The 12,092-nt window shown below is 35.1% G+C and overlaps 1 protein-coding gene across 2 annotated transcripts in view; it reads right to left on the minus strand.

The window, feature by feature from the left end:
• Positions 1-1,041: 1,041 nt before the first annotated feature.
• The window catches only part of Dcn (decorin), a 35,794-nt gene continuing 24,743 nt past the window's right edge, over positions 1,042-12,092 (minus strand). For both annotated transcript variants that reach the window (XM_052165535.1, XM_052165536.1), the window contains exons 6-8: positions 9,177-9,270; positions 5,495-5,633; positions 1,042-1,748 (exon numbers count right to left, since the gene is read on the minus strand). In XM_052165535.1, coding sequence (XP_052021495.1) covers positions 1,554-1,748; positions 5,495-5,633; positions 9,177-9,270 — 428 coding nt within the window. In that variant the 3' untranslated portion in view covers positions 1,042-1,553. The remainder of the gene's footprint in view (positions 1,749-5,494; positions 5,634-9,176; positions 9,271-12,092) is intronic.

The following is a 12,092-nucleotide window of genomic DNA, read 5'->3' on the forward strand; positions in this document are numbered from 1 at the left end:
GGGTGCTGACAAAGGAATGGAAGGTGGAAACTGAAAAATCAGAGGGCGCCTGGTCATCAGGGAGAGATGGGAATACTGATGGAGAGGAAGGGAAGAGAGAAAATAACCCTCAGGATGTCTGAAAGAACCAAAGGGAGTCATTGTCTTTGTTTGTTTGTTTGTTTGTTTGTTTGTTTGTTTGTTTGTTTGGATGAGGAAGCTGTTAAGTTTCAACCTGGGTTTCCTTCTGTGAAAGCTGGTTTTAATAACGTTCACACTGCAGAGATTTGGAAATGATGTGTAAGAATTAGAAAGAATCTCACAATGCCATCTACTACACACTCTGAAAATATGCCTGTCTGTTCAGAGAAGGGAAAATAGCTGGTCATCACAGAGGCCAGCCTGGGATTGAGAGGAAGGAGCTGAGTGCAGAGGCAGTTAGTGGTAAAGGAGCAGGCAGAGAAAGCTGGGGAGGTCTCTGAGTGAACTGAACTCGAAGGCTCATCCCAACAATAGCCACACCCCTTTTGGTTAACCGTGGTTCAATTTTTTTGTCTTATGATTGATGGCCAGAATACAACCAGCACTGCAGCAGAAACAGGATGTTCTCACATACTGTTCCACTAGCTAGGGCACAAACATTCCAAGTCACAAATCCACTAAGCTCTGTGGCCCGTTTCTGACACATACTTAACACTGACTTGACAGCTGTTTCAAAATCCAACTCAATTTGTTTTTCAAAAGCCAGTGGCTAATTAATGGAGACATCTATTACTAATATTTCAGTAAATGCAGAAATATCTAGATAAGCAGCCTGATTGAATGCATAGTAGTTTTAAAGTTGACTTCATATTAGTACTGGAATATGAATTTGCTATATTAATAAAAAGGAATCTGTTTTGTGCTTTATAGGCCTAATACTGAATATATAATACACATTGCCATTGTCCAATGTAAATAAAAATAGTAGAAGTAATGCTAAGAATTTGAAAAGTAGATACTAATACTGTCAACTGTTCAGAAATTTCAAAAATATTTAGAATTGAACATTTACAACATATCTGCTTTGAATGCATTTTTAAAATTTTATTTTTTCAATATGACAGTGAAAATTTTACAAAGCCCATGTTGAACTTATGTATTCAAATAAGGCCTTACCAATAACAAAGGAGATTAATACATTGCTAGAGGTCGGCATTTGACTTTGTGTCCAAAGAGTTAATTTAGCTCTATGAATTACAGAAGACTTTGTATTCTGCTCCTTTTAAAGCTTTACTAAATGGTTGACATCTATGATTACATCAGATTTTGATATCTCAGTTCACAACTACAGAATACTTTAAAAGTGATTCTGAATACTACAGGTAAAATATTTTTATTGTAGGCAATTATTCAATCTGCATATTTGGCTTAATGCATAAGTCATGTAGAAAAGCCATCCACAGTATGCTTGGGTTTCCAGAATATAGCATTCTTTCTTTCTTTTTTAATAGTTTTTTCTTTTTAGCAATAATATTGACAGATTGTTTTTTTTTTCCCCTTCCCCAGATTATAAATTTGAGGCTGTTTGGGATTTACTTGTAGTTTCCAAGTTGAATGGCGCCACGTACATAGACACATCTGAAGGTGTTTGGAAAGATTTGCCAGTACCGGACAGGGTTGCTATAGAGACTCACAGCAGAGTAGGAATTCTTTCTAGAGCTGTATGCAGGTGGGCAGAAGTCATTCTGCCCGACTTCGGAGATGTTGTTGTTATGAAGATAGACGACCTGCAAGATGAAGTAGTGTAGAATGATTATTCTCCATTGGGGTATCAAGGTTCTTCATGTAAATACTATTTTTAACTTTAGTATGAAGGCGTAACAATTCCTCAAGTCAAATTTCATTTTCTGCCTTCCTTTCAAGAGTTGCTTTTTCTTCCTCCATAGGCACTCTCTATGTAAGTTGCTCATCAAACACTCTAGATGTCCAGGCTAGAGACATTGCACGTGCACTTCACTTCTAGACCATCCAGCTCCACTACGTTATCTGCAAAGTGCACACATAGTCCAGACCCCCTCGCACCCGCTCCCTCAACCCAGCCTAAGCCTCTGGGGCCTCATCTTCAACTATTGACGTGGCTGTTAGCTCTTCCCACTTTCTCCTTTGATTCTCAAAAACCAAGTGTATCATTTTATATTCTAGAGGAATTCAGAGGAAAAAAAATAGTAAAAAAGGAAAAAGGCCATGCCAAAAAGCACAATGTAAAGAAGACCATCCGTGTCCCAAAAGCAGAAGCAGGAGGATTATACCTTGTCATTCCCTGCACAAGTTAAAATGGATCAGTAGCAAGGGCCTTACCATCTCTCACAGTCTGAGGACATTCTGCTCTGAGCCTGTATTGTGTCCCGTCACTGTCCAAGCCCAGTCCACTTTCCCACACAGGCTTCCGCTCCTTCAGAGCCTTCCCCAAGATACCTGCAGGCTTGCTGTCTCCTTTCCTCATCACAGAAATGCCTCCTCTTTTTTCCCCCTTCTGAAACTCTGAATTCAGAGGGATGTCTTTATCCATACTCACAGCAGTTATGACTATACAATGCATTTATTTGATTTTTCTCTTTCTCTTCTCTAAAGCAATAGCTTAATGCGGGAGAAAGCTGCTCTCTTTGGCTATATTTCCAGTGCTTGCTGCAGAACAGGAGATGGTCAAGAAACACATCTAATAGATGTTGTTTAACATACAGGATATGCATATACCATATACTCTTTACCTTTAGAGCAAAACCCAGAATGCTAAACCACATAATACTTAATAAAGCCATATGGAATGAGTATGTAACTTACTGAACAGAAAAGGATAATGTATACACTAGAATTTAAATAAAGAATTCACCATCTCCAAAATAAATTTAAGTATCATATTTACATAAGCAAGTCCAAAAAGGTTGACCTCTTTCTTATTTCTTATTTTGTTTGTTTTCTGAGATTCTCTTCCCGGGTAGCTCAGGCAGTTCTCAAGCTTTCTATTCCCCTGCCTCAGCATCTCCAATGCTGAGATTATAAGTGAGTTCCAATGTGTGACTCTCTCTGCCGATATTTTATAAATTCTAAAAATATTGAACTTATAATTTACCAAAATATTTCATAAAACACATTTTGTTGTCATGCTTACTACAATGGTAATTTATCCATAAGTTTTCTTTTTTAATATCCATTAATATGTATTTGATTTAATAGTACCTACATCTAGAAAGTGATATTATGTGATGGCTATGTTTATATCTTAAACACACTGCTAAGGCATTCCAATGTCGGTATATATAATAGAAATAAAAAATAAATATTTATAAGTTTTACAAAATAATCGAAAAGAAGTAATACATGTGAAATCCTTAGGCTCATGAAGATAAAAAGTAGATAGGATACAGGTTCTAAAAATTAGAGAGCCAGAGCTCAGTATGATTCTTTTCAAATACGTGTTACTGTGGAGATGTTTTCTTTAAATTCAAAAGACTTCGAAGCATCACACTAAATCATCTTTCTCTGTGACTGACAAGATAAAGTGTGCTACCACTTGAAGCTTAGTGCCAAAATATGTGCAGCAAAATTGTATGGAGTGGTTTTCTATGGTGTCGCCTTCTTTTAATGTGCCTGGTAAAGCAATTCCATGCTCTCTGTAGTGTGTGCTTAGCTGATGAGAAAAAATTACGAATAAAAGAGGTAACTGTGGAACCAAAACACAAAACTAAGTTCAACAGAAACCTTACCAGTTCAAAAGGATAGGTGGTTTTGCATGTTTCTAAGTCATTTATTTAAAACACAAACAGCAACAGATTCTATCAATCTACTAACACTGCTAAGCACCTCAAGTGAAAACACTCAGCGCCAAAGAAAAGATGTAAAGTTCTTCGTTCACTTTCATATCAAACTCTAATTAAACTCAGTTAATGTCACCTTTGTTATCAATTGAGCTTGGAGTTTATGCCACAATTAAACAGCAATGAAAGGGAGATTAGACTTAGTTAATGTCATCTTTGGTATCAGTTGAGCTTGGAGTTTATGCCACAACTAAACAACACTGAAAGGGAGATCAGTCCTTATCTTTTCACATTACTGAGAGCAGAACAGACCATCAGCCTGTCTTGTGTCACCAGCAATACATGGGTATTATATTATTTTACCTATGAAATATGTCAAAATATTGTTTCTGAGGAACAGTGATTGAACTTAACAACCATTTAAATGGAAAGAGCTTTTTAATATGTAATGGCATATGCCTTTATTTTTTTCTAAATTCTTTGTTTACATTCCAAGTGCTTTCCCCTTTCTCGGTTCCCCCCTCCCCATGTCTCATAAGCCCTCTTCTCTCAACCCATTCTCCAATCACCTCCCTCCCTTTTCTCTGTCCTCCCATCCCTTGGAACGTAGAGGCAAGAGGATCTCTGTGCATTTGAGGTCAGTCTAGTCTACATAGTGAACTCCAAGATAGCCTGGGCTGCAAAGTGAGATTCATCTCACACAAACAATCAAAAAATATCAAAATAGAAAAAATATTACACACACACACACACACAAAACCTCAATGAAAAATAATCTGTTAATCCATTTAGTAGTACGAAGTTTTCATTTTGGTGTTATTTATTTTTCTTATTTTTTAAGTGAGTAACTTGAATAAACATTTTTTAAACTTTAGTTTCTCAAAGTACCACTGAAAGTCTGTTATTATACATAATTATTTTTGTCACTATGTAGTAAGTACAATTTTTATTTGTAGATTTATAGACACAAAGACTATGAACCCAATGAACCACTGGTCCTGGGATTTCTATCTTTATCAAGCTATGTCATTTGATAATTTATATAAACTGACTCAGTGCATTGCATCTTCCAGCCACGAGTGTACTTTTAGCTTACAGTGAAACCTTGTTTATTCCACGTCACTAATCACACCATTCCTCGCCCTTACCTTTTACAACAGCTACTCATTCGTCACACTGATTCATGACCTCAGATCAGGCTCACTGATAAGAAATACTTATTTTAGCACTGAGTTTTATAAAATATCCAGGGTGTATTTATTTTAAAAATTAAAAAAATAAATCAGATGTGTTTTCTGCCAATGAATGTATATATGACAATATATAAGGTTCCTTTCTATGCAACAGTTTGAGTTTTGTATCCTCAGAAGTTCATGTTTTAAAACATTCAATAATGTGATGTGTGGGATGGGCCTATGGAAAGAAACCAGTTACAAATGGGATGGGTGCTCAGAAGGCACTTTCTACCATGTGACAATAAGGGATGACATCAGGAGCTCAATATCTGCGTGAGACTCACTCTCACCAGACCCAAGCCATACTGGCACTCTGATCTCAGCCCATGAATGTTCTTCAAGCCCCCAGCTCATAGGATCTTGTTAGAGTAGAGAGAGGCATGACATGAACAACTTTCTATGGAGAGTTCCCTTCCTCCCAGAATCACACTGGGCCGATTCCTCTCCAGATAAGCCTCATAAGTAGAAACTGATTTGCTTTACCTGGACATACTTATGCTCTGCCAGCCCAGCAGGCACCCTGAGGAGTTTGTTGTTGTCCAAATGGAGCTCCCTCAGATGAGGGACGTTGGCCAGACTGCCATTCTCCACAACGGAGATGCTGTTGAAGCTCAACCCCAGCCTGCAGAGGAGAGCAGGAATTAGTGTGCACGGTAGTCAGGAATGCCTTTCTTATAGCCAGTAGGTAATTGAGCAACTAATAACACAGTCATTGGTTTTGCATCAACGGTTTCTGTCAGAGTGTTTTTCTTTCAACCTTTCTGAGCCTAGGAAAAACCTCTGCTCCCTGTGTGTATGTGAACATGCAAGTGTGTGCACAATGTGCATGTTTAAGTGCAGGTCTGTTTGAGGGTGCGTCATAGATGTATGTGTATATGTTCAGAGGACTAATGTCAACACTGGATACTCTCATAATTTTTCACTTTATGTTTATGACAGTCTGTACTGAACCCTGAGCCCATTAGTTTGTCAAAACTTGGTAGTCAGTAAGTTCCAGGAATCTCTTGTCTCTTTGTTCCGGAGTAAGTGCTGCCACGCCTATGTGTTTACATCGGGAATCTGAACTCAGTCACAACTGCACAGCCATCACTTTACCAACAGAAATGTCTCCCCCACCCCACACCACAAAGCCTGTTCTTAACTCTCAGTAAAGACTCTTCTGAGAAGACCTTGGAAAATATAAAAGTGTTATGACTTGGCTGCTTCTATGCCTTTCCTTTGAAATAGCAATTGTCTTGTAGCATAGCCAGTCCTATCGTAGAATCAACGTAGAATCTGACATATCCAACAAATAACCATAATTTGATTTCTGTATCTAATAAACATGCAGATTCGCATGGTAAAGGGCACAAAGAAATAGGATTCTTTTAGTCATTTTTTTAAGGGAAGCAACTGCCTATTTATCATACACATTTATTCATAGAAAATTAAAGGACTAACATTCTAAAATATTAATAAACTTGCTTTATAGAACAAGTAGTGGAATCTGTGTTGTATTAAATAAAACTTCCCCAGGGACCCTTTAATTGCACTCTGGACCAACTTGTTGTGAGTTCTCCTTCTTCCCACTCAGACACTTGACTCATTTCTCTATGTTACATAAGTTTAATTTGGTTGAGCTCTTGGTTATTATCTTAAATTAAAAGTATAATGAATGAGGATTCTGTGTTATTAACGGGATTCCAAGCCAGAAGAAGTTGGCTTGGAGGCAGGACTAGTCCAGTAAACATTCTAGGGATAAAATCACCCAAACCAGAGAGATGTTAATCGATATGGCCACAGAATAGTGCAAGAGATCAAACAGCTGCAAAGAGGCAGAATGTTTATCAAGCACCTTCACATAAAACAGAACGGTCCGGACATGGCAGAGTGGTTTCCCTACCTTTCAGGTACGTCCAGACTTGAGACACTTAGAACTTAGATATTGGCCTTACACAAGTAAAGCCCCTTATATATATGGCCCTGCCTTTATTTTAAAATAATGATTAAAATGTGTGGATTTGGGGGCAGAAGTAGGATTACCAATTGTTTTAACTCTTGATTAATTATTTGACATCTTGCTGAGAACACTACATTTTCCCTTCCTCTTAGATCCCCACCTATCATGTATGGGTCTTGCTTTTCTACTTCAGAATTGTGTCTCCTATACCTTGTGACATTCCAAGTCCTTTTTTTTTCAATTTAGCATTGTAATATTTTTAAATTATAGAACCCCTAACAACTTTTTCAAGATTAATGTTATTTTAAAGTATTTATTCATATATTCAACCACACAGTGTTTTTGAGGTTGTATATGTCTCCATGGATTAAAAGAAACAGTGACAAAACTCAAAAACCATGTTTGCTATTGCAAAATACTTCACCTAATACAGGACATGATGATATACATGTATGTGTATGCCATGTGTAAGTATATATATATACTTACACATGTATATACTTATGTATATATATTTATACATGTACATACATATGTGTGTATATGTGTGTTTGTTTGTGCCTCTATGTATAACAATCACAATATTTTAATTCAGACAAGGAATGAGTTGTATTTTTTTCCCTGCATAGTCCTGATAATGAACTGAAACTTTGCCATGAAAATTGTTCTTGTTTTCTTTTCACAGGTTTGGATTTCTTAAAAAAAAATCAGCATCATTACATTTGTTGTGTTCAAACCACTCATAATAAGAAATACAGTGGTTTAATAGTTTAATAAAATGTTTTTTCTAGATTTGATAATGAGAGAAATGTATTTGATAAACTCAGCTATTTAGTAATTTGACCCTACAGATACATCAATTATATGGAATTTAAAACATACTTACCAAAAAACCTGAATTTTATTACCCTTTTTTAAATTTTTTAGAACTTTAATCTCCTGTTAATAAGCACATTTCATCAGTATTAGAGTTTAGAATGCCAAGACCTTTTTACTGCTTTTCATATAGGACATACTTCTTTTCTAAAGAAACATATATATTTTGAATATTGCCATCCTTAGAACTTTAAAATATTCTTTTATACTATTGTTATAAATCATCATCATAATAATAACCACCTGAAAATAAGATCCTAATGTCAAACACATGTAACAAATAATGCAATTCATCTGCCTCCTCTCATCTGCAGCCAGAGGGAATTATTTAATAAAGAAAAAATAGGTAATGTATGATGTAATACTACTGTGAAGAAGATTTTTATATCAGGGTCTCTGGTTAAATTTTTCTACATGGAACCTTTTTTATTACTTGCAATATTGGGGAAGCAATTTGTAAATATAGTCACAATGGTATATTTATATTTTCTATTCATCATGTATAGTGTTATTGGGGAATTACACACAGACATAAGGAATGGTGACTTGGTCACTGGTATCTCTCTAAGATAAAAAGATGTGCTTTGTGTATTCTTTTATGAGCCATGTTGACTTGACATAAATGGACAGCAGAAACATTTCTTGTGAGAATATTCATCTATATGCTTGTCAAGGACAGAGTATTCCCTGAAGACTGCTAAACAAGCTCAGCCATTGACCTGCCTTTTCTAATGTGATAATCAAGTTATAAACACTGAGAGATTGAAACCAAGTTAAAAAGCAGACACATGGTAATATACAAAGGAAACATACAGTTAGACAGGGCCACGAAAATATGTTTTTCTTTCATTTGTGACCCTGAAGTAAATGCAACATGATATTTTCTTTTAAGACATTAAGAGAATATGAGTTAGATAACTTTTTGCACTTATTCTCAAAGTAATATTTCAATGCCCACACATTTGAGAATAATACATTCTCAAATTAGGGTCAAACTATTTACAGTCTTTCTTAACTTTCTTTTTGATCACATTGAGTTAGAATATATTAAATGGACATTTAAAACCTGTTTTAACTAAGCACCTGAATAAAAGAATTATAAGCAATACAATATTTATACAATATTTGTATATTTAAAAAATATACAAAACGTGACAAATTATGTTGTCTATAATAATTATAATAGTTCATTGACTTTTATCAAGAAATCATGCAGTAAGCTGGAGTTTTACTTAAAATAAAATGACAAAAAGTGTGAGAGTTTTAAAGAATTGAAAGAGCATTGTGTTTCTAAAGAAGAACAATACCCTGCCCTTGGCATCCTTTGGTAGAAAGTGATGCATTTCTTACTTAGACAAATTAATCAGTCCTTTCAGGCTAGATGCGTCAACCTTGGTGATCTTGTTACCATCCAAGTGCAGTTCACTGAGCGACATAGGCAGACCTGGAATAAGTAGGAAAAGATGCTGAATTGGCCAACAAACATTCTAAACGCAGAATATACGTCAATGGGTACCCACGCTGTAAATTTCAAATGACATTTCAAATAATTTCGGTCTTTATCTTTTTTCTTTTTCTTTTTTTAATAAAAACATTACCCGCTTTAAAGTGATATGATACTTTACTGCTTTTATCTTAGAGGGACACTGATAAGGTTAAGAAGTGTCTGCTTCATGTGATAAATTTTTGTGCTGGCAACTGTGAAAGCGAAGTCAAACACCGACCCTCACTGCTCTCTCCACCTGTGTTGGTGAGCTCACACTGCTGTTACGATATAAAAAAATCATGATATAAAGACAGGAAATAAGGAGACTGACGCCAGAACTCTAGTACAGGGATTACATGTCTGTGTATCCGTTAAGTCTGTGTATAAATATATGCAGATATCTTATTAACAAAAATAATTCATAACGAGTACTCAGTGTATTGTGCTGGTGTCGGCCCTTATACAGGATGGCTTTGTGAACGTGTTTGATGCCTCTACACCATGGCTGTCCAGCCAGAGCTAAAACTTACATAGACCTATTAAATCCAGACTGTTTCCTCATGAAAGGGAGTGCAGATCTCGATAATCAAGTAACCTGACAGATGTGGAACACCTGGGCAAATAATTTAAGATTTAAAGGGCCCACTAAACTCTCAACAATACTCCTTCAGTGATTGTAAAATCCAAAGATTTAGTAAATAGTAAGCAATAGTTGAATTTTTTATTTAGTCCTGCCTTCTAAAGAACCATCTGTTTATATGGCTCTTAGTAATGCAGAGTTCCACTTTAATCAGGAACAACAGCTACAAGAAAATAGTAATCAATACCTATAGATCTAGTACCTGGTTGAAAATTCTTTCTTATTTATTTATTTATTTATTTATTTATTTATTTATTTATTTATTTTTGTAAAGACACAAACTTAGGAATTAACAGATAAAATTACTATGAGGTTTGCATTACATCCACCAAATTATATTAACAATTTTATTTATTGACATAATTTTTATGTTTGTTTTAAAATTACCATTTTCAGGGAAGTATGTTTTTGAATAGCTTGTTCTAGGAAACAAATAAACAAAAAATAAACAAATAAGCAAGTAAATAAGCTTCTACTTAACCTGTCTCTGGTATGTACCAAACATTGACTCTGTCACTTTTCGCAATTATGTTAATTTTTTTCAATTCATGAAATGATAAAAATCAATTCCCTTCATGTTAAGAAAACAGACTCTTTGTATATATTGGATATTAGCCCTCTATCAGATGTAGGGTGGGTGATGATCTTTCCCCAATTTGTTGGTTGCCATTTGGTCCTTTTTACAGTGTCCTTTGCCTTACAAAATCTTTGTAATTTTATGAGGTCCCATTTGTCAATTCTTGATCTTAGAGCATCAGCTATTGGTGTTTTGTTCCTGAACTTTCCCCCTGTGTCCATGTCCTCAAGGGTCTTCCCCAGTTTCTTTTATATTAGTTTCAGTGTGTCTGGTTTTATGTGGAGGTCCTTGATTTGTGTGTATGTGTGTGTGTGTGTGTGTGTGTGTGTGTGTGTGTGTTTATCTTGTCATTTTGGGAATAAAATGAAGAAGATCAGCTTGGTATAAGTATTTTACCTAAAGAGTACAAATCTTACTTCTATTTATTAATACACAGGGTAATGCTAGAATATAGATGACATTAAAAATCCCATTTGCAGTTGACTAAACTCATGTATCACAGATGTAAATATTTAATCTAAAGTCAAGGAATGCCTACATGACTATGCTATACCCATTACTAGATTGGTTTAACTCAAAACTACAATATTATAATCTACTACATTGACTTTGCATTTCCATGAGTTATAGGAGAAAATATAACCAGGCTCATGGTGATGTGCAGGTGTAAGGTTCCCAGTCTAGTATGGACAAACTAGAGAATTACATCTATGTATAAGGAAAAGAACTTCAGTCAAATAGTTGATACTATAAACTCTGATATCTCCTATCAAAATCTCAGCCATGTCAATTCTCATCTCTAAGACCCTGCTTTTTACTTCAACTTTCTAAACCCTGATTTTCTTATAAAACAGGGACTGCACTATGAGACTGGGACACTTAAATCCATAAAATACGTTTGACCCAATATTTAGCACTTATGGGTGCTTAATTAAATATAGTTGTTTATTTCATGTGATTAAGAGGAATTCAATAAAAGCAATCCTGAGGTGATGATAATTAGTTCCCAGGATAGAGAGAACAAATAAAATGTAAAGGAAAATAAATAGCACGTGATGAAACTTGTCACTGTGAGACATTTTGGGGGATTACAAATTCAAAGTCAAAATTGGTGACAACAGCAAGTATTGGGAAATTTTCAACTGCTTCACTTCCAAAATTTTAAGATGTTATGGATATATTAGATATAGTTCACAGTATGCATACATAGTAGATGATATATATTGACATATATTTCTCAGTGTGTATAGGTATACATATATTCATAGGGCCATCAGTATCTGAAGAACTGGTGCAGAACCTCTGTGTGCCAAAATCTACTGATGTTCACTTAGTTGTATAAATGATATGTTTGCATCAATTCTATGTGCATGTGTCTTTATTTTCTAAATTATCTCAATATTATCTGTTTGACACACATATAAAACCTTTGAAGTGTTTTTGATCCATGGTTAATTGAGTATACATGAATATATATCGATTTCCCTTTACCTAATATAAAAAGGGCATTAGTTGCATTCCAAAAATTAGATATTAAAAATAAATATACCTTTTAAGGTATGA

Source organism: Apodemus sylvaticus, chromosome 20, assembly GCF_947179515.1.
Source record: "Apodemus sylvaticus chromosome 20, mApoSyl1.1, whole genome shotgun sequence".
Lineage (NCBI taxonomy): Eukaryota > Metazoa > Chordata > Mammalia > Rodentia > Muridae > Apodemus > Apodemus sylvaticus.